We start from the raw sequence: 24,052 nt of genomic DNA on the forward strand, positions 1-24,052 counted from the left end.
AAAAGTCTCACCACAGAAAGCAACAGACCTACAAACAGTACAAATATTCAGTCATTACACTTCATTCACTTCACTTCTGAGATATAGGTGGCAGCACTGAAAAATCATACACAACACTAGATACGCACTCAGACTGTTTTAGGCACACATACTTACACTTCCGGCACAACTCACTAGATAGTAAATTGCACATGGCGATAGACCTGAATTGTGCTCGGTTTGAAAGAAAGAAAAAAGAAGTGGGTTTATTTTATATATATAGGGTAAAGAAACAAAAAATAAGAATCGTTCCTGGTTGGACCCCCGTCAGCACTACCCTTGTTGGGCCATGATTGTAGAGCAGTGGTTCTCAACCTTCAAGTGCCCGGGAACCAAGCTTACAATTTTTCGGCGATGGTACAATTTTTGGCAATTGTTCGAATTTATTGTCGGATGTCTTTTTAGTATCATAGTATAAACATATTGTGGTACATAGTACATTTTTATAGTAGGCCCTACAGTGTTTCATAATCATTTTCGGGTGCTAGTGAAAAACTAGCGGGAACCAGGGTGCCCGAGGACACTGGAGAATCGGATAAAAACCATTGTTTTCGCTCCAGTCCGCAAAATACTTAAGCCCGTCCCTGAAGGTTTAACTCGAACCCTGAAGGTTTAAACTTATCTAAAAAGCATTGCTGTCGCCATAAATGGGCATTTTTTTTTTATCTGCTCATCAGTAAGATGGAGTCTAAAAATGACCCTAATTTCACTTCAAGCATATTTGCTTCTGATCATGGATACTAAAGATCGATTTAAATATCATTTTTTATTGATAATATAGGATGATCATATTATCCGTATTTTATGGGACATTCACGTGTTTTTCTCTTTCCTTGCCACCGCGAATTTTTGATAAAAATGTTCCAGTTTTTTTAATAAAAATCTTTCTTGAATTCATTATCTTCATTTATATCATAGCTATTAATACAGTAATTTGCAACTTTAATATGGGATATATATATTTTTTGAAATACACTCCTATTCTCTGTAAATTGTCGGTATGATTTTGTTGCAACAAATTTGAATTTAAATACAGTTTGGCTCTGTGGTTAAGCATATTTCAGCATTATATCAGCAACAAAACGATTAGTTTGGCGTCAATGACGGTGCCTCGTACTTTTCCGTATTGTCTGGATGAAATATAGCGATTCGCGGTAATAGGTAGTTCAAATCACAATCGTGGAGAATTATTTATTATGGAAAACTCGTGATAATCTTCATGTCATATTATGTGAATTTGACAGTCTTTATTCATAAAGTAAAAACATCCAACTATACAGGCTCTAACTATGATGGCGGTGTTTATCACTTGGCGGAATAATAATCATGTTTTTGTTGCACTGGTTGAATGTTCCGATTTCTCAATCATCGTATGACATGTTTCTGGAATAATAGAAGAAAACAAATTGCCTATTCAATTAGATGCTCAGAAATCTTTGTGGCTACTGAATAAAAATTATATGCATAAATTGCTTCAAAAGAGCGGAAAATTGCTCAGCCACTCGACCATGCGATGGGTCTCTTTGTTTTACTTTCACTTTTCACTCTGTTTTTTCCCCGTTTCACTATTTTTTCTTCTTGTGTCAACCTGTACCATCTCTAGGAATAAATAACAAGTCTTGATGATCATTTGGTCGTTGTTAATAATGCCTGAATCGTCAAGATCACCATCAGATAATCGAAACTTTTATCAAATTTATACACAATCGACTGATATACCAAGCAAATTGGTCGATTGTTTAACTGGTCACTTTTGTCGTATCACGGTCATTTTATGCACACGACTGCTCATTAGACTTGGACGTACAGTTTATGGCCGATTACGAATGACTTTAGCTTCCATGTCTCTCTACCATAGACGGAAAACACAGGGTGTCCTGCAAGTGATAATTCAGCCTTTATCTCATCAACCGTTCGTTGTAGAGGTACGGTTCGGGTTAATAAAATGCTCAAAATGTGTTCAAGAATCACTCTGCACCAGTTCCGAGAGTCAAAATACAGTGTCAGAAAAATCAAAAATCAAAACTTTTTATACGGACATTCTGTCCTCAAAAACCCGATTAGAAAGTTGTTGCCCTGTCCAGACCGACAAAAAAATTCCACGTGTCGAAATGCATTATTTGCTGAGATATTTGAATTAAAAAATTGGAAAAAGATCGGGAAATAGCAGCATGAACGAGGGAAAGAAACGTCTGCCAGTTTATGCTGTTCTTTCCAAATTTTTCTCCGACTATTGAATTCAAATATTTAGAAACTTTCCACTTGGAAACATGGAATTTTTTTTGTTGGCCTCAAGAGAGACAGGACAACAACTTTCTGATTGCAAGTTAGAGGGCAGGAGGACCGTATAAAAATTTATATTTTTTATTTTTCGACACACTGTATTTTTACTCTCGAAACTGGTAGACAGTGATTCTTGAACACATTTTGAGCAGAAACAGAACGTTATCGCCAAGATGGGGCTTCATCGAGACAGCTGTTCCTTATCCTTATTGTTCAAGGTGTTAAGTCAAAGATGATGTGATACAAACATGATTTCCGTATCGATTTAATTACACACATCCTCTATTGGGAATATTTCGTATTTTACGACATTTGCACGGAAATAAATGCTGGTCACATTGTTATTAGATGCGACGTCACATTGTCATAACTGCGTAGGTATTAAAGTCTCGACACGTCCTGTACAATTCAGAGAAGATTACTTGAAAGATTCTAAAAAAAATTCTCAGGTTATATGCTCGAAAATTATTGAACATCTGACATGCGTAGGAGGTTTTGGTTATGGATTTAACCATAACCAAAACCCTACGTGGTCGATGGGTGTTCCGCATTGACCACGTATGGTTAACAATTACCGCTGTTGTAGCGGTCCATACTTCCTTCATCTAGTGTTGCCATTTGCTAGCGAATGTTGCGTGAAGCCATTTTCGATTATGCAGATTTTTTTTTTTTTTTAATTATATATTTATACTTCCCTTTCTTGGAAGTTAGCGCCCTCGATGGGATTGGATTCGCAAAGAGATTTATAAAAGACTAGAGGAAATGCTAGAGATTTGATATTGCGTATTGCTAAGACGCAAGCCTTGCAAAGAGGCAAGGATTCGAATCAAAGTGTTGTATTATTCAGAATTGTGAAAAGCCAAATAAATGTCAAAGTAAATGAGTCATGTGATACATGCCTTACCTCGATATTAGTTGTCTGTTCACGTTTTTCTCTAGACTGCTCGGATATTTTATTGAAAACATTACTATGACCGAAAGAAACGTTATCCAAAAGTGAATATGATAATAAGAAGTCGATTGATAATTCGTGGAGCTATTGTTCTTTATTGTTATCTTCCATCCGGGACTATCAGTTACCCACGTGTCATTGAGGTTAATAGAAAAGATATCAGTTATATACCTGAAACATACATCAAAACAACATCAATACACAAATCGTATCGATGGAAAATATTTGTGAGATTATATTGAGCAGTTTTCGTGTCGTGTTCCATCCACCTCTGTTAAATCTAGTTGCACTCTCTCTCTGACCTGATGGAATGGCTCACGAAGCAGACACGATAGTCTCAGATTTTATAAAATTATCTGATATCACTCATTACTCATTTAAAAAATAGATGGCAGCACTGTACCGAAATCATATGATAATCAAAATCAGAAGGAGCCCTATAATCGGTTTTCTAGCTGCTCTTTCCGAAAAATGAAGTGACGTCACCCGTTTCATCACGTCCCCTTTGAAATACAAAGTAAAATTACTGTTTTTTGATTAGTTTTTTTGCATAGTTCTAATTCACAAAACTTTATCATTTTTTCTGAGCAGATGCCACTAATACTGCTGATTATCAAAATATATTTTTTTAATTTTTTTGAAAGTTATTTTATTTTTGAGAGATTTTTTTTTCGACTCGTGTGCAATGTTAAATCAATGGGAAGTATCTACGTTGGTAAAATCGAAAAGGGGGAACGAAAGTGAACTATTAGAAATGGTTCTTTATGGGGGAAAAAATTTCCCCATAAAAGCGCTAACCTTTTGATATTCAACGTTCAGTGGGAATGTATAAATTGGAATAAGTTATGATTTCATCTTTTTCTCATAACTCGGCTTTACATTCAGGGCCGCAACTAGGGGAGAGCAGGTGGGTCTCCGAACCGAGGGGAGCGCAAAATTTACCCTTTTACCTCTCCTTCAATCAACATTACAAGGGGGGTGCCAGAATATGTGTTTGCCGGGCTGACCAAGCATCTAGTTGCGGCCCTGCCCACGTTACTTGTTGAACATAGAACAGGACCTGATTTCCGCATGAGGAAGTGAAGCGTTTGCCCTGGGCCAGGGCAGCAAATAAATGCTTGGTCAGCCGGAAGAAGCAGGTATTTTGGCGCCTCCTTGTAATGTCGAAAGAGAGGTTAGAGGATAAAATTTAGCCCCTCCCCCCCGATACGGAGCACCAGACCAGTGTGTCCCTCATAGTTGCGGCCCTGCTCGGGGGTCCCAACATTTAAACAACATGCGTTCACTGATTAACTAAATGACTTTGATCCAGGGTCACGGATACCTCCCCGCCCCCCTCCCAGATGTCTGATTTGGGTCCCGACATAGATGTTCAAACTTCGGCTTGTGGGCCGTATGACAATGAAAACACAGGGATAAATTAATTTGAAAAATGTTCAATTGATGCTTTAATAATTTCTGCGTAGCTACCGCAATCAATAGTGCATTATTATATAATTCGATTTCGTTTACGTTTTACCCAGGCGTGCACTTTTTCAGTCTACCGGCTGGATATAAGAGATGGAAACAGTTTGCGGGCCACAAACTGATACAATTATCGTGTTGTATAAGAGCACTAGGTACTTTTTTTACCAACATTTTTTTTGCGAGCCGAATGGAGTCTCTCTTGGCCCACTCTTGGGGCTGAAAGTTTCTGGTTGCCCCGTATATACGGGACTCTAGCCTTTATACAGGAGAGGAGAGTGGTGCGTTGCATTGATATTGATTATTGGGGGGGGGGGCGCTCAAATACCCTCAACCTCAGGTTACAGCGCTTATGGCCGAGGGCACCCTTGGTTTAATGAAATGTCTTAAAGCGTATTTGTAAATACATTTTTTTTCCGAAATTGCACAGCGAGCCGAATAAAATCCTCGAATGGATCAGTGGCTTGCGGGCTGGAGTTTGTTCACCTATGTATTAAATTACAGTGAAACCTCGATATAACGATAACCTGCGTGCCAAGAAAGAATATTGTTGTTTAGAGAGATAGATGGCCTTTTTCTCAGCCCAAGATATCAAAGAAATATTTTTTATTTTCTGGATATTATGCTGCGGTGAACTCGGAAAGAAAAGTTATCTTGTCTCCGCCGGGACTCGAACCACCACCTCCTAGAGATAGAAGGCCTCTGCAGTGTTTGCCATAAATGTCATTCAAACTACCTAGCAAGTTTGCCACACAGCATCGTATTTCGTTTCTTCTTATTTTGGCGTCGAATCTTCCTGATTGCCTCAAAAAAGCCGCATAGTGATTGGATGTGGGGCATAGAAATCGCCAATTCTGAGCTCGATCATTTCTTTTCCTCACAACATTGATACTGGCACGAGCAGGGAATTTTTTTTCCCTGAATATTCTGAGGGAAAATAGACTACTTACTGACGTCACAGGCAGAGTGCGGAGAGCTTCTATCTCTAGTAAGTGATGCTCGAACCCAGGCCCTCCTGAAGTTGAGAGAGGCTAATAATGTCTCTACTTCAGTGCCTCACGTCACAGTGCGTGAAATAAGGTAGGCAGGGTCGTGTCTCCAGTGGTGTAGATGGTAGCAATCTTGCCCGGTATGCAAGAGGACCTGGGTTCAAGTCCCGGCGGAGACAGATGACTTTTCTTTCCGAGTTCACCTCAACATAATATCCAGAAAATAAAAAATGTTTCCTTAATATTGTTGTTTGAAAAACTTGGCTTACATACTTACTATCGAAGATCATGGGGCCCCCCGGCCATGCCAGCATGGGTTAAGATGGCCCTGGTTCCATGGACAGCTCTGCTGGATTTTGAAAGTATAGTCTTATTTTTTCCCCCAACATATTTCACGTGAAAACTTTATTTCTTCACAGCTCTCTCTCTGTGGCCCTCTTCACCACTTTTTGTGACTTCATCTGGTTTTCGCCCATAGGTCCCCGTAGATTATCCTAGGATAGCAAAGGCCACATGACTATAGGTTCAGAACCACTGCATTAGTGTATCGCGGCTCGCCGTTTCATAATGGCAGTCCCGTGTTACCAGGGCCGTAACTGGAATTTTTGCCACCCGGGGCAAACATTATTCTGCCACCCCCATAACTTTAAATTTCGATAGTTTTATAACGGTTCTTTGTTCTCACATAAAATTTCCGCCCCCTAAATTTTGCCGCCCGGGGCAGTTGCCCCTCTCCCTAGTTATGGTCCTCCCGTTACTATTCTGGAATCAAACTGCGTGTCGAGGCTCAGTGAGGTGCCGTGATATTCTGGGTGTTAAACTATATTATATGTAAATAAAACTATCAGCAGAATATTTGCGGCACAAATAGCAACGGCAGCACAAGATGCTGTGTCTCATCATTCGGGAATCACAGCCCTATCACTGTTTTCAGCATAATTCCTAACATAAGTCGGGCCACTGGCGTACTCGGAGGGAAGAGCAGGGCCGTCCTTGGGCCCCCCAGGCAAATTGATTTTTCTAAAACCTCCCTACCTAACTAAAAATGATTGCTCAGGGCCTCAACTGGATGATTTGTCAGCAGGGGCAAGCACGCATTTTAGTACCTCCTTTTACTATTGAAAGAGAGGTTAATGGGTGAAAGTTACGCCCCCTCTGGTCCGGAGCCCAGGGCACCAGACCTGCTTGCTCTATCCTAGTTGCGGCCCTAAGATTGCTTACCAATTTGCATACTTAATTTCAAAAATCTCAATGAGATCTCATTATCATGAGGCCCTCCTCTGTACATGAGGTCCCGGGTCATGTCCGACGATGCGTTAAGACGGCACAGGGAAAGAAGCGAGATGAATTTCTTTTCTACTGCAGTAAAAAAAAAAACCGAACGGAAACCCCTTGGGAAGATAGAAAATTATCACCCCCCCCCCCAGCATCATTTTACTGCCCTTTACCCACGGGTGCCGTAGCATTCTGTTAGGGAATCAATTTCCTTACATTATAATTGCTTTAACAAGTTCGCGCATGTTTGCATTATGCAAGAAATCTGCAAGCGTACATTGCTCTAATTTAGGTGTGACCGAGTTCAAGAATAATAATAATAAACACACAAATAATATAAAGTGTATAACCAAGGAAAAAAAATTGTTTTTCGATTCAGTCAAAATTATTAAACGCTTTTAAATGTGTGTGTGTGTGTCTAATGTTTTTCTTTCCCTGTATGTTTTTTTTCTGGTAAAGACGCGTTTTTGATAATTTCCCCTCAAAAGGTCTCTAGAATTTCCCTCTCGTGGAAGAGAGAAGCTGCTTCCATTGACTTAAGTTGAGTTGGGGGAAAAATCATCAAAAATCAAATAAATTGTTTAAAAATTTAAAAAAAAATATCTTGACTGATATTTTTTTTCTTTCTTCACGTATTCTCAAGGGATCAGCACGATCCGTCCAGGGAATTTGTTAGTGCTAGTAGACATCCATGCCCGAACCCAGACCTGCACAGTGAGAAGCTAGTTCCCTAACCACTCGACTGCCAGGCGGAACCCATCTCCTATCTGACTTTAGTCATTCAAAGAGAAAAGACTAAGATTCAACAACCGGACACACATGATTCTATTTTTTTTACATAAAGCGGTCTTAAGTTACAGCTTAGAGACTGCGAATCAAATAATTTTTGTTTAGCGTCTGTAGTGCTGTTTTTGCATCCAATAAAATTAATTTGTTGCCAGGGCCGTCTTAAGAGCATCATGGTGTCCTCGCGCGGGATGATTCTTCAGAGGCCCTACCAAGTAAATTTACATGCTAACTCTTGATAATTTCAACCAGATCTCATCTTTATGTGAGGCCCACTTTTTCTCTTGAGACCCCGGGGCCGTCGTGCCCGGATGGGCCCATGCGTTAATACGGCAACGTTTGTAGTGCTGAAACAGATCCAAATTGCGTGTGTGAGAACACGAGAGGAACAATTTGGTGATAGAAACTGATTTGAATAAGACACCTCTCTCTGAGGATTTTTCCAGCAACTTTTTTTCCAACCATTTCAAAGACCAGTCTGATTATTGAAGAAATATAGATTCTAAAAGGTTTCTGAGTTAAATGAAGAAACAAATGAAATCGAAATAAAGCCATAAACAAGTCAATTTTTAATGCACAGTTCCCATTTTCGAATTTGCCACATATCAAAAACTCAAAAAAAGTAAATAATATCTTTAAAAATGCATCTGACACCTGATCCCGCAGACGTATTTGCCAAAACTTTCATGGCGATGTCTTTGTTTGGTGGAACAATTATTTCAACGTCATTGTTTCTGCAAAGTGGAGCCGTGTTTCCAGCCATCTTCACATTGACTACGATCTCGGCCGTGTCATCGTCTTTCACATACAAAGGTGTCGTGAATGTCAGCAAACATTCTATGGTGGTGTCGAGGAATGTGCCACGAACTCGTTTCTGTTCTCCAGTGCGAGTGTTTGTTGCGCATAACAGAGCGTACAAGCAAGTTGCATTCATCCTGTTTGAAAACTTTTTCAAAGCTAAACTTATACCACAAAGAAAAACTTTGCCTTTCAAGATTTCCATCGTTAAACAGAACGACTCGTTATTCCCGATTATTGGTTGGTTGCTGTCAAACAAATCAAGACCATGAACGTATTGACTTACATAATTTCTAGGTTGAAGAGCCATGTTGATACTATTTCTATCAATTGCTCCCGCATCTGCTCGGCTTGATTTAGACATCAATCCGTAATTTGAAGATTTCGGAGATGTAGGAAAATATTCAACTATCAGGGGATCTGCTAGATCATCAGTGGACATGTTCGAAAAACGAATGTGTGCTAGTATAGGTTGCAGTACGCGTTTTAGATGGGCTCGTTCTTTGCCTTGTCCTTGTCTCTGGAGCTCAGAATGCCCCCAGCCGAGAACTGCGTCAAATAACATTTTTTCCGAAGATACCGAAAGACTGTTACGCTTGATAATGTCAACGACGGAACTCGACTTCAGCTTTAAGAAACCATCGGATTTCAAAACGGATTCAGCCTCGTTGTCGATTACTTTTAAGCATTTGTATACAACGTCCCAGAACTCCTTAGACAATGAAAATTCATAGACATCGCAGACGCTGCCTGATGTTAGGATGATGCTCAAATGTTCGATGCATGTGTCCTCCATGCCATCCACTTGATATTTTTCGGCTGCCTGAATAGTTTGAGCGATTTCATCAACGTTTTCAAAGGTGACGCTTCCATTTTCGATGCACCTGTAGAGGAATTTCAAAGGGACAGTTAAAAAAACATTTGATAAACCTAAAGATGATATAAAATGTTTGTCTGCTAAAACCAAAACACAATTAATGTTTCTGCAAATGCTGTATGTAATTTGAAATTAGTTCCGTGAGTATGACAAAAGAAAAATACACTTACTCTAGAATTTTGAGCACCCCAATCAAGGTGACGTCCTGAAGTTTTAGTTTCTTGCGCTTTTTCATATGACCGCTATCCACAAGATCTTTGAAAACAGCGCTATGCTCCGTCAACAACGCTTTCGGCACAACCACGGTATGCATATTTCCTGTTTCATCTGGAACGATCAATCTCATATCTCTGCTGTTTTTCTTGCGAATATCTTTATCAGGGTCCTTTGATGATTTTTGTCCCATCTTGCAATACTGTTTTGACTTAGAAAAATCACTGAAAGAAAATATCTCTTTCATCAATATATAATTAAGCATTGGCATTTTTGGCTCTACTTAAACATTTTTTTTTGCATTTCAATTTCCATTATCGAGAGATCAATGTGAACTCACATTTAAACCATGGGCGGAGATATGGGTCGGGGAGGGGGGGAGCATGCCCCCATGGCCCCTCCAGCGTCAGTGACGGACCCGACTGATCTAATGTATATGCATAAACAGTACAATCTGGACTATTCGGCCTAACGTGGCGGAAGGGCGGCCGAATAACTGAAAATCCAGATAGGCCGGAGTTCTATAAATGCTCACTTCCTACCCCCACCATACCATCAAAAACAACACTTCTATTCATATTTTGTGACCCCTTGGTACAGGTCTTTATACATACTTTATACATAAATGTATACATAATGTAAATGTGCGTTATGTACTGTATTGTACTTTTGAAAATTTAAGACAGAAAATTAAAGTCCAAGAATATAAAATATTGTTACGAAAATTATGTAAATATTTTTCGCCTGTAAATGTCGCCAAATTATCAAAGAAAACTTAGTAAAGTTTGGCGACACCTACGATGAATTGGCGACGTCACGGTGCCAAATCATCGGAGATAAGGCCGGATAGCCGAGATTCTACTGTATATGAATTGTCATCATCATCATTATCATGCTCTCCCCCCCCCAGCTTTCATTATCGTGCCCCCCCCCCTCAGCCTTTCGTGTCTATCTCCGCCTATGATTTGAACACACATTTTGAAGAAAATATGATTTATATAGAAGACATCTACAATATTAATATTATATATTTATAACTCATATAAATATTCATATTCAATAGTTCGCATCAATTCAACGATTTCATAAATGGGATTAGAAAATAATATAGTACTGTAGTAATATGCTACTAATCACTGTGCGGTCGTGAGGGCATCGTGCTGGACTCTCGTCCTGAGGATCCGGGTTCGAACCCCGTTGACGGCACAGTGGACAGCTTCGAGGTGTGAATGCGAGCCGGTCTCCCATTTGAAAAAGTTTCTCCGCAGAGAGCAGGCAGATCTACAACACGAAACTGACAAAACATGAAAATTCAATCATTTCCGTCTTTACTTCAGAAAATGGAAGCCAGATGGCAGCTTGAACACTCAGAACACATATTCCGATATGCGCAGATTCGTTAGAAATTCCGTAGAGGAATGTGTACGAGGTGCATGTACGGGGTTTAGTAGTAGTAAGTATATCACTGATCTGGTGAACAACATAAGTCCTTCTAATAAAGAATAAGAGCATCATGAGCAACGATATTTTCGAAGGATCCAAGCCATGCCGTCGCTAAAAATGTATTTCGGAGGGGGAACCAAAGGAATAAGACAATAGATCGAATCATGTTATTCCATATAAATACGTCATTTTTTCACATTTCGACTGGAACCCCACGGAATCCCCCCCCCCCCTCTCGCTACGTCTTTGGATCCAAGGACAGCACTCCACTCATACCACCAAAAAACAGTGAAGTCATATATCCATGTCGAATCTCCGACAGTAAGAAAATTAAAAATAATATTTAAGAGTTATACACGATTTCATGCAAATTGGTGAACGACTCAAAGTAATACACCATACCAGAATATGATGGATTTTCACATTCGCTCAAGTTATGGATAAATGAAAAAATAATTAATTTAGAAGCAGTCTCTTTTTTTACTCTCGTCTAAGTCTATAGGAGCCATCTCGTAACCATTTTTTTCGGAAGATGAAAAATTTCATTTAACTCGGTAGTAGTGTTCAAAAGATTTAGTAAATTATACAAAAAGTTCATACTAATCTCTGTGAAATCAGAAGTAAATGACCCGAGATGAGTTACGGCATTGATATTTAATCTCTAACACCACAGTATTTTATTTCTTGTTTTTTAAAGTTTCTGCGAAATTTCCAAGAGATTCATATACATACCTTTTAGAGATCTTCAGATCCTTTATAATAAAGGCCTCAATTGATCCACAATCACTACCGGGTAAGTTTCTCTATTGTGTAATGTCTCACTCCCTGCACTCAAAGAGGTCTCCACTAATGATATTACATGGGCGTTGATGTAAATCTCTAGAAGAGACGAATAGGAAAAAAAAATTCTAGTGATTTATGGAAAGCGCGAAAAGAATGATAATATCTCTAAACCGAGATATCTCCATGTACGTCTTCACTGATCGCGAGAGTTAAGTTGCATTGTTCTCTTATCAGACCAACACGAGCTCTCGCTGAAATCGATCGATTTCATGATTATTCTATATATAATAAGGCAACTAACTGTGAGAAAACAGCTCCTTAAAAAGCTGTATCGTCAAGAAATATCATAATATTAGGAATTTATGAACGACTGCAAATATTCCAAAAACATAATAAAATTACCTTCGGAAAAACAACAACACATTCTTATTCATACCTAATATAAAGGTAAATCGTATTTCATGAACAGCACATTCATAATTTATGCCACTGAATCAATATTCATCAATTAATTAGTAACATAAACACACAGAACTTAATTTTAACTTACGTTTTCTAATATACCAATCTTTTGTTAATTAATTAATCAATCAATCGCAATTCACCAGCTTGATGAAGATGATTGGATTATTCCTGCAGTTGGAATGATGATAAATAAATGAATAAATGATGACAGAAATATTTATGAGCCTTCGAATGAGAAGCTTATTATTATTATTTGGTAGCAAAAACGTGGATTATAGAAGGCAACCTTTGATACTATTGTTTCCTCGTTTATGAAAAGATAATGACGATGATTTCACTGCCTGGAAAAAAAGGCTAATGGTATAAAGACTCTTAATATCCTATAAAATAAAAACCAATATTTTCTTTTTTTGTTGTTGTTTTTTAACTGATAAAATGAAATATCAAACATCACTAATCTACTCAGTATCTATAACAAAGAATAAGAGAATTTATCGCCTCTTGTAAAAATATACTGATACAAACGAGAGTAAATATTTATAACAAATGCGAGGGGACGTTTAGCTTTTGACAACTCTGGTATGTACTAATATTACTAATATAATTATTCCATCTCTGAATGGAGTAATAATTTTCTATACATATTTTGTTTCGGTTATATATATATGTAATATCCTACACGAGTAAATATCTCTTTTCGCAGCTTGATCAGCTATTGGATTATTACTCTTCAACCTTAAAAAAGAATTCATATTCACTTCTAATTAGTCTGATAATTAATTACATTTTAGTTGTTTCAATATCATATTCCTCTATAATTAAGAGACAAGAAGATTAGAAATATGGCTATTACTGCTTTGATATTAGTATACTCGAAGGCCAACATAATAGCTTTAATTATCCTTTTGTGGATACAGTATTAAGATCAATTCTTGAGATTGTGGTAAATACTGTGTTCTTCACGATCATATATTATATTTAATATAGTTATTTATGTTAGTAAAAACTATTTATGTATGTTTTTGCTAATTGAAGCTTTACGCAGAATTATGTTGTGTTCTTAGGCATTCCAGATTTTGGTTTATGTATGCACTAAGAATCGACGAATGCGACGCAACAGAATTTCGGTAATATTTCGAGATACCTGTGAATCAAAAAAGCTTTCGATATAGACCATGGATCTAAAGACGAAATTGAACAGCACCATCGGCATCATAAAGCAGATATCTATAGAGCCGTTCATGTTCCTCGTGATGTTCGGCTACTTCGTCAGAACTACCACGTTTCAGGATTTATTGCTGAATAGATCTTGTCGAGTACTTTTAGGGTATTCAGATGAAATCTGTGGTAATCTCACTGAGAAAAATTATAAAGCCCAGAAAGCAGAAGCCATGACATATGCCGTCAATTTGAGCAATGGATGCCTCTTGTTTGCTACGATTCCCGCTTTGGTTGTATCAACTTTTCTTGGACCTTGGAGTGATAAATACGGTCGCAAATACACACTAGCAGTATCAACTGTTGGGGTATTGATCCAATTAACGTTGGACGTATTTTTTACCATGTCAAAAAACATGTCACCTTACTATTTTCTACTGTCGTCGTTATTCGCTGGTATCGGCGGTGGGCTCATTGTAACTCTATCGTGCACTTACAGCTATATGTCAAGCGTCACGGATGAGAAGTAAGCTCACTATATTTATACCGACTTTCAAATTTTTCAGATCTACTCACATTAATTACAATTTTAACTTATAGATGGCGTCAAAGTCAGTTCATTCCACGACTTCTTCATGTGGGGCCATTTGAAAGCCTGTTTACAGTAAGAGTCGCTAAACGCTCTACAGCAGTGGCTCTCAACCTTTTTTTGCCCATGGCCCCCTTTCACCCATTTCTCATCTCTGTGCCCTCCCCCTATGCAACCATGATTATTTCCTACACCCCCGTTTTCTAGTTAGAAGATGGTTATTCAAATACTGTTTGAGTTCAATTAATTTTTGATTTATGAAAATAATGAGAAAAGCAAAATAAACATAGTGCAATACAACAAAAAATACAATAAATTATTTTCAATCAATGTAAACTTTGCACTTGAAGACGGCACGATGTGTGTGTGTGTGTGTGTCTCTATAATATAATACATATATCAAGGATATAGTTCATATTGTAGCCTTACTCTGAATTAAAAAGGACGGGGGCACGTTAGCCCAGACCAATAAGATACTCGCCTGAAGTACCAAAGGATGTTTAGATGTGTCGCGAATTCGATATCCGGTTCGCCCTCGTCAGAAACTTTCCTGACGCAGGGTACAACAGAAACGGCGACGTGACCACAGCGAGCCCCCCATCGAGAAGTTAGCGCACCAACCTCTCGTTGAGTATAAAAACAAGCCTGCCGTTCGGAATCGGTAGTAAATTGTAGGTCCCGGTCTAATTAGCCCTCGTGTGCAGAAAATGACCGTGGTGCGACAAAAAAAATGATCAAATGAATTAGAAAAAGAAATAAGTGAGTAATTTTAAAATATTTGTTTGAACCATTCATTCTCCAGTGAAATCACGTACTCGCTGACAAAACTGTTCATTTGGAAAAAAACCGAGTTAAAATAATTTGTTAGCATATTAATGATTCATTAGCAGAATTTAAAACCCATTATATAAATAATCAGTTTTCAAATAATATTATATTGGTTTGTTGACTTTAATTTCAACACGATGAGATTTGCATTCATCTTGAAAATCTGATGTCTCGTTAATGACAAGCTACCACCAAGTGAAGAACGAAGCAACGTGTTAGTTGGCTTAAACCCAACACAATATTTCACATAACACACAATAACAGTCCGTACTACATTAAAAATTCGAAAGATACCTTTATTATGTTATTATAATCGGTTTTTCTGTTAATTTCAATGCTATTTGAAGGGTAAGAATTTAAAATCTCTCTTTTTAAGAAATTCATTAAGATCCACCATTTAAGCCATACATGGTAAACCCTTGACCCGCGGACCTGTGGTCCTGAAGGTTATCAGATGTGGCTCTCCCCTCAAACCCAATTTTGTAAAAATGAACTAAGCGGCACATTTACAGATAGCTTAAATGAACCGTGGCACAATTCCAGAGCATTAAAGTGGCCCGCATATTTTCAGATCACTGAAGTAGGCCCGTGGCACATTCAAAGATCACTTAAGTAACCCGCGACACAGTATCAGAACACTTTTTAGTAGAAAACTGCACTACTATTTTAGTAGAAAATATTAGCATAATATAATGTTCACCAGCAATTTATATTAAAATATATTAAAAATGTTTCTAGTACAGGGGGTAGAACAAAAACTTGAACACTTGACGCAGAAGATTTCATAGTATTTGAAAATTGAAAAATTCGAAAATGTGTTTTTTGGAAAATTTGTGTGCACACCCAACCCCCTTAAATTATACAGCAATATAGTTTTAAAAAAAGTAAATTTCGTAGTTTTTTTTCTCATATGTGGTTTTTATATCACAGTGTACATGTAATTAAAACCATTGACTTTTGATATATGATATTTTCATTGTGTGATACCATGATAATAAACTTTAATTTGACAGATACGAAGAGATGCATTGATTATGGGCATTTCAAAGTGACCACTTACGTGAAAATTTATTGCACTTTTTTCTGAGAAAAGTGCGTGGATCCTATTTATAACGTTTTCCAAAAAAAAGTCATGGAAAACATTTGAAACGGGAAAGCTTAATGAGAATTAGTTGGAATTGGAACCCTGAAAATAAGTTGTGCTATGCGGGAAAACGTTCCAAGTAGGAACGTTATAAGCGGGATCGACTATACATGGGAAGGGGCTAATTTTCAAAGGAGATTCAGTTGCGCAATTTTTACATTTACGCTAAGTTTTGAGGTGGCCTCTTGTGAGAACGGCATATAAACGAAGTTACACTGTATTAAGTAATGCAGTAATTTGCTAACAGGCAAACACTGAGTGAGTTTAAATATTGAAGGATACATGCACATCATGGAATCATGGGCGGAGATACGGGGGGGGGGGACGTGGGGGGGGGGCAATGCCCCCCCCCCCCCAGAGTCAAACGTGGAGTCGACTGATCTAATGTATATATGTATAGATGAATTGACATCATCATCATCGTGCCCCCCCAGACTTCCAAGTCAATATCCGCCTATGCATGGAATGAAGATTGCTACGACAAAAGCCATCCAGTATTTCCGGGCCTCACAGCTTATATTGTGAATTTTGACGTGCTATACGCGTGATGATATGCACATTTTGCGTAGCTGAGCATTTAGCGTATAATTATAGAAATGAATTGAGAGAAGAGTCCCCGAATTATTATCAAGATCTACATTCCACACTAACTTGTTCAGACCCTTGAACAAGCACGTAGTACTAATTTATCATTGAAATTCGGAAGAAAAAAGTTTTCCTTTTTCCTAAAGTAACCAAATAAGTTTACGACTTATTTATGTTAAAGTCCTTATTTGATAGTTTAAATTAAAATTGAGAAAAAAGCACGCACACGCACACACAAAAGTCTTACCTTCTTTTATATTACAAAACATAATGTCAAATTCAATAAAGTGACACTCTGTATTCGTGACACATTCGTCTAGAAACCTTATAATAACGTAACCCAAGCTTATGACAATTGGATTGAAAAACACAATAAAATTATTATACGCTTGTTTTCGTGAAACTCCTAAAATTTGTGATACTTCAAGTGCTAAATTTCATCTTTCAACTGTTCAGATCAATGCATGCAATGCTCAGACAAATGCAATGGATTTTCATTTCCCTCTCAAGTCATAAAAATACCCCCAAAGCAATCATTCTTTATTCGATTTTCTGATCCCCAACAAACCAGTGTCCGGCTAAGGATAGATTTGTGCTACACTAGATGGCTATCTGTCTGTAATTGCTCGAAAACTATGTTGTTGACAAAAACTTTCATTTTTCGCTCCTCTACTAGGATTAAACTTACTACCATCACTATAACCAGCACTCAAAAGAATGTCGATAAATGGTCAACAAATCTGTCTGCTTTTTTAATGACAGCCTGTTTGTATGAAAAATCTTTGAACACACACAATTTTTTGTCTTTTCAGTTACTCCAATTTTGCTGAAGCCTCCTCTATAGTTTGTGTCATGGCCTGCTCTGTCAGTCCCACAACGTACATCCACTCAATTTACATATGCAACACTTTTCTTTCCCTCCCTCTTGTTAATGTTACTTCAATAGGGAAAACTAGCGAAAAAAAATATTTCATGAATTTTATTTGAAATTAAAATTTTTTTTACCACTCTTTTTAAAAATTTCTTCGTGCCCCCCCCCCTCCTTATCAGCAGCCGTGGCTCCCCGTTTGAAAAATTTTCATCCGTGGCCCGGTTGAGAACCCCTGTTCTACAGTATCAGCTTGAAAAGGGCATCTGGGAGGCAAACGTATCCATTGCAGGAGAGAGAAAAAAGCATCGTTAAACTCCATTATTCCCTTTTGTCGTGTCATTCAGTGCCGTCTTAGCGCACGGGCCCACAAGGGCATGGCCCAGGGGCCTCAAGAGTAGAGGGGTCTCACAAAAATGAGATATGGTTGAAATTTTCGAGAAGCATAAATGTAAATTTGTTTGGTAGGCCCTCAGAAAAATCACTTGGTCCGGGGACCCATGGTGCTCTTAAAACGATCCTGATGTCATTACTAAGCAAGACAACCATTTTGAAGACATCGTTTTGTGATTTGACCCATGTTTGTGAAAGAAAAGTTCATCTACAATTTGAAAGACATTGCACCCAGACTGTGGCACCATCTATTAGCCAAAGTTGTAACCAATTCCACAAACCAGCGTAATTATAATTCCAGGTCTGCCCACATTAAACCAACTACTTGTTTCTCATCTTTCTATGTATCACTGTTTCCAAGTTAGGCCATTTCAAAAGTTATAGGTGTCAATGAGAGTTTTAACAATAGTGATATATAGAGCTCGGATTATATGCACTAAAAAACAGGCGAAATATGCTCTAAAAATATGCAAATATGCACTTAAAAATGCAAAAATAAGCACTTGAAAATGCAAAAATAAGCACTTGAAAATGCAAAATGTGCACTTAAAATGCCGAAATATGCACTTAAAATGCCGAAATATGCACTTAAAATGCCGAAATATGCACTTAAAATCCCAAAATATGCATTAAGCACCCCAGAATAGCACTAGAAATCTTGAAAAAGTCCGAAATATGTACAAAAAATAAGAAAATATGCATTAAAAAAATCACCATGCAAAAAAAAAAAAGCAGATGTATTTTTGGAAGGCATCTTTTCTATTTCTTAGTGCATATGTATTCATTTACAAAAAATTATCTCCTTATATATATATATACCGCATATGCAAATAACTTCTACATATTTTTTATTCAGGCATTTTTAATTTTTAATTTGTTGTAGCTGCTCAATAACGAAAATACTAGTAAGAAAAGAATTTCGACACTATATCTAAAACAAATTTAGCACTTTGATATATCTCTAGAAATAGCCTTACAATAAAACAATTAGTATTCGTAAAATACTTTAATATGTATTAATTCACTAAATTTCACCTGCGGGGAAAAAACCGATGTTATGAAAATATTATGAAGAATATTTATTTGAAAAATTATGAAAAAAAAAATTGAGTGAGCTTAAATAAACCTTCTAAAATATGCACTTATACAGAAAATTCTTTGACTTTATGCATTTATATGCATTAATGCTAAAAAAAGGCCAAAATATGCAAATGCATATGCACATATGCATTTGCATATAATCCGGGCTCTAGTGATATATATACAATGATAGTAATGGCCAATTCAGCATCTCAACTGAATGATTGTTAACACAAAATTTCTTCAGGTCAAGACCAACCAGGTTCGCCATCTTGGAATTCTTCTCCATCATGGCGACGCCCTTGGGTACTATAATCGGTAGTAAAGTATATAAAGTTGGAGGTTATGCATCTGTGATGGTTGTAGCAGCTTCTTCCGTGGGTTGTGCGATTATCTGGCTATTCTTTATGGTAAAGGAGAACAATGAGAACAGGATCGGCAAGACCAGACGAGAACTTCTTCGGGATCTTTTCACAATCGAGAACATCGTCAAGAGCTTCAACACCGCCGTCATGCCAAGGGAAGGAAATCTCAGGCTGCAAATATGGTTGCTGATAGTAACTAGCGTCATCGTAAGAGTAATTACAATCGGTGAGTTAGGAAAAAAGCCATTGAGATTTAAATTATAAAATATTGTTAAGTCTCTCTCATAAATTGAAATCCTCACATAAAAAAAAATCTACAATTTCAATTTTATTTTTAATCCAACAGGATCGGCGTCTATATTATACTACTACGTGCAATGGGTTTTGGATTGGGATATTTCGGATTTTTCTGATGCCACTACAGGCTTCCAGTTTCTGACAGCCATTGCGACATTAGCAATAGTTCCAACTTTCAACTTGAAGTTTTTCTTGCACGAAGCAGCCGTTGGACTGATTGGAGCATTTTCTCTCATGGCTAAATGCGTGGTTTTAGCAGTTGCCGTAAAAGCACCTCTCGTTTACTATGGTTTGTATTATTCTGTTTCCATTACTTTTTCGTGGTAACTTATTTAAAATGCCGTTAATCTGATAAAGCCGAGCCCGCACTAGTGTCCAACCTAGTCTAATACATCCCATAGGCGAGTAGTGTGGTCACTTCCTAATTGGCAATGATCGTCAAACGTTGGAGGCTGGAAGATAGTGGAAGGCTGATCGAAGAGAACGAACATTGGGCCAGGAAGGGCCAGTGTGTCTGTAGACCAGTGTTTCTCAACCGCCGGACCGCGGTCCAGTATCGGGCCGTGAGTGATTCCCTGTTTCATTTTTCCTCATTTATTTTCCATTAGTATATGGAAGGGCTTTCTACTCACAAAAAGGAATCAACCGGGCCTCGTGCTTCCAAAGATTGAGAATCACTGCTGTAGACAACCTATACCGCTGGTGCTTCATTGCAGCGAGGTAGGGGGGGGGGGGGAGCGCAAACATTGAAAGCAGATATTTGCAGATGACTATTGCACCATGCCGGACATGAGTGTGGCTCTAGCTTTATACTCATGCGTTTTAGCGTTAGATTTCGGGACACAAATTCATTCCACCCCCCTCCATCTGAATTCGGCTGTACAGCCATTTTGATCGAGTTAGGTGGTTATGGGTACCGGGTGTCCGTTGGGCTCCTTGAGCCCTAGTTTATGTTTCAAAATAATGTATATCGATATTAATGAAATTCTTTAATGATTTAAGGTTCTTACCTCGAGACTTGTTGGCCAACCCGTTAAGGGGACTTACTACCTTTAATGATGAAACATTATACTCTAATAGAAATATCATTAAAAATAGTATTTAACCATTGATTTATTTCAAATTTTTTACACATGCTTTTCATTGTATGTGCTATCCTATGCTGGTAAAATGTTTTACATATCTTGGATACTTAATTTTTTGTAAATTTTCAAAAAAATTCATTAAAAACAGCTGCACGCATGATAAAATATCATGACATTTATGTAATTGAACAAAAATTGATTCAAAATAAAGGAAACTGTTCAGTTTGTGAAATGAAGCTAAATTTTGTAATTTCATTGACTCAATCTTATTTAAAATTGAATTTTTTAGGTATGTTTTGTGGAATATTATATGCATGTGTAGGTATTGCCACACGATCTCGAATGTCCAAGTTAGTTAGCAAGACCGAATTAGGTACGTTAGAAGATTTTTATTTCAGTGTTTCAATTACGGGGGGGGGGGACATCATCTGTATCTAAGGCCGGGTTTATACTATAAAAGTTTTATAAAATAACTTTTCTAAAACTTTTATAGTGTAATCCCGGCCTAACACATGTGTTTTATTTCTGATTTTTCAGGTAGGATATTTTCTTTGATAGCAACATGTGAAGCATTAAGTCCCGTGTTGGGATCATCAGTCATGAGCCAGCTTTTTAATGCAGCCAAACTAACATATCCTGGATTACCTTTTGCGGTAGCATCATTTGCTGTTGTTCCAGTAGCAATTATATTCATGTGAGAATCATTCGTTGGAATCGATATTGTATTTTAAAATTTCACACATACAATGCATTATATACTCTATCAAAATAAATTGCCTTCACAACCACAGAAAGTACGATAAGACAGCTTAATCACGAAATCATATCGAATAATATACTATTTAATACCATAAGTTCTCAATCAAACTCTTATCATACCATTTTCCAGGAGACCATCATATGCGAACTAACTACAGTCGCAATGCTCGTTTTTACGAATCGGCACGGACGTGAAAAATGCAGTAGAATGTTTCATGGCACTCGTGAGCGATGTGGAAACAGGAATCTTTTAATGCGTGATCTGTATTTGTTTGATGTTTACGGTTCATAGTGGCAAGATTCCCACTTCCAATTGCCATTGCGTCAAACAGAGACAAAATTTTCCATTTGGCGAGTAAATAAGAGATCGAATTTACCATTCATCAACGATTGTCTATTCGCCAGTGACACTAAACAGCTGGTTAATTTGGCTATATTTTACTCCGATTTCGCTAAAATTTCTTTTGTGTGATTATTCAAATTGCTACAGTTGATAAAATGCGAGCAGGAACCCAGGAGCATAGATACCTAAAATTTTTTTGAACAGTGTGAAGAATACTCAAAAATTATCTATAAGTACTCTCTATGGTTCATCCCTATAAAAACGCATTGAATTTTTTTTCTACAAACGTGGATGTAAATGGGTGCTGTTAGCATATTTTTAATTGAAAATCGGCACTGCAATTTAAATACTTAAAGTGGATTTTTAATTACCCAAAGTGGTTAATTAAAGGTAAAATATACAGTCTGCCTTTATTTTACTTTCATCTATAAACAGATGAAATCTTGCTTTGTAAATTTGAATAGTTTTTTCTTGAATGTTATTTCCAATCCCCTCAATTTGGTGGGGTTTTATATACCTCTGAATACGTAAAATTTCATCAGCTCTTAAAAATCGACGACGACAAGGAATCAACTCTTTCGAGATAACGTATGAACTTACGTAGCCGTATTTTGTACTGAAATGACACTAAAAGAGAGAGACAAAGTCTCTGACAACAAAAAATAGAGAAATGAATTTGGTATAATGATTTTTTTATCATGTATTTACCACTTATATTAAAATATACACCGAACCATAGTGGGTTAAATTATGTTTCAAAAATTGATCTCCCTTTTTTTAGGTGGATGATGAAGTTACCAACTACCTCGTTCGGTAGTTATTGTGCTGAAATGAATGATATGCAACTCGAAAAACCTGAACCTGCAGACGTTTCCAAGACTAAAAAAGGATCTTTCCGAGAAAGAGCTTCTCAAGAATTCAAAGAAATTCCATTGTGAGATAATACATCTCCTGAGAAAATATTCGACAAATATTGCAGGCAAAATTATGGCAGGGTAAAATATCATGTTTGGAAAAATGATCAAAGAACTTGTATTCAGTTAAATATTTATTTGGGTCTATCTTTAAGTATTATATTTACATCTGTAATTAATTGTTACTTTGTTATTTTTGTAGGAAAACTTTCAACAATAAATGGATTTTGGAGGCCTTTATTTAAGGGATTTTATTATTTTCAGTGTCCTTAAACTTTTGCTTATCAATATAAACTCGCAAATGAAATTCACATATTCTATATTTGGTAACATTCAATTCAATAAACACGGAGCAAAAATTGTGAACGATCGTCATCGATATCAAAGTATGTCAATATTATAAGGTCGAACCTCCTGAATTAATGATTCCAAGAAGTCACGGATGCGTTGTTTTTAGTTGACATAATAACAGGTGATAATAAATACTACGCTTTCTGTTACAGATTTTTTTTCACTATCATTATATCTTGACTCACCATATAGTATAATAATCCTCTGTTGATGTTTCATGACATTCCTTTACTTCATGTATAATATGAATAACAAATATTTATGCATTATTTGTTTATAGTGGAGTCATTTTATGTCAAACTGTCAAACTAATTATCGATCGACTGATTTTAAGAAATTTCGAATTTGGAAATATCTGGTTTTGGATTAATGTAGAAACTGAAAGTTTCGTAATTTGATTAGTATCAGACAATAAATATCTTGAAATTATCACGAAAATGGCCAAAAGAAAAAAAAGAGATCAATGACCCAACTTGATTACATTCACGAGTTAGTTTAGTAGAGATTTTGAGCATTAATATAATGTTGATTTTATAGATTTCAGCGTATGAAGTGTGAAAACATAAGTACACTATATAATAACATAACAAAGACTATACATAAAACGTAGTAAAGCCATTTTTATAACTAAAAAGCAATAATGTCCATCAGAAATTCACACAATGGAAGTTGAATACATATGCATGCATTATACGGAAAATGACTTTGAGGTGTGAGAGCATATTCTGACAGACATTCAATGTAAATGTTACGTAGGTGTCTAAGGACGATCATCTAGGTATCAAAGGTTAGATGAGTCAAAGCCTGCGATGGACGGGACAATAGGTTTTAAGAATGCAAAATGTTGGATATATCCCTTTTCCATGATTCATTTTTTTTATGAAATCCGAGATTGTCTTCGCGCTATCTTTTATTTAGTTTTTGAC

At 37.1% G+C, this 24,052-nt stretch overlaps 3 protein-coding genes across 3 annotated transcripts in view; 1 reads left to right on the top strand and 2 right to left on the bottom strand.

Annotated features, from left to right (window-relative positions):
* Positions 1 to 3,280, bottom strand: part of LOC149065428 (BTB/POZ domain-containing protein 6-like) — a 29,759-nt gene extending 26,479 nt beyond the window's left edge. Inside the window, exon 1 of the mRNA XM_089253744.1 lies at positions 3,227 to 3,280. The gene's annotated coding sequence lies outside the window, so the exon portion shown is untranslated. The remainder of the gene's footprint in view (positions 1 to 3,226) is intronic.
* A 5,062-nt stretch (positions 3,281 to 8,342) lies between these two features.
* Positions 8,343 to 12,119, bottom strand: LOC149065429 (uncharacterized). The gene is made up of 3 exons (XM_089253916.1): positions 11,852 to 12,119; positions 9,634 to 9,900; positions 8,343 to 9,470 (listed from the first exon to the last, which is right to left on the bottom strand). The coding sequence occupies exons 2-3, from the start codon at positions 9,867 to 9,869 to the stop codon at positions 8,402 to 8,404; spliced, it is 1,305 nt and encodes a 434-aa protein (XP_089110042.1). The 5' UTR covers positions 9,870 to 9,900; positions 11,852 to 12,119; the 3' UTR covers positions 8,343 to 8,401.
* A 637-nt stretch (positions 12,120 to 12,756) lies between these two features.
* On the top strand, positions 12,757 to 23,015 carry LOC149065430 (proton-coupled folate transporter-like). The gene is made up of 7 exons (XM_089253745.1): positions 12,757 to 12,946; positions 13,432 to 14,051; positions 19,260 to 19,603; positions 19,724 to 19,963; positions 21,049 to 21,132; positions 21,297 to 21,453; positions 22,643 to 23,015. Exons 2-7 carry the CDS (start codon positions 13,543 to 13,545, stop codon positions 22,797 to 22,799), a joined length of 1,491 nt encoding a protein of 496 aa, XP_089109871.1. The 5' UTR covers positions 12,757 to 12,946; positions 13,432 to 13,542; the 3' UTR covers positions 22,800 to 23,015.
* The last annotated feature ends 1,037 nt before the right edge of the window (positions 23,016 to 24,052 follow it).

The sequence above is a fragment of the Pholcus phalangioides genome, unplaced genomic scaffold (genome assembly GCF_987345545.1).
Source record: "Pholcus phalangioides strain wild (caught in Gottingen) unplaced genomic scaffold, Ppha-v1.0 ptg000039l_1, whole genome shotgun sequence".
NCBI classification, from domain to species: Eukaryota; Metazoa; Arthropoda; class Arachnida; order Araneae; family Pholcidae; genus Pholcus; species Pholcus phalangioides.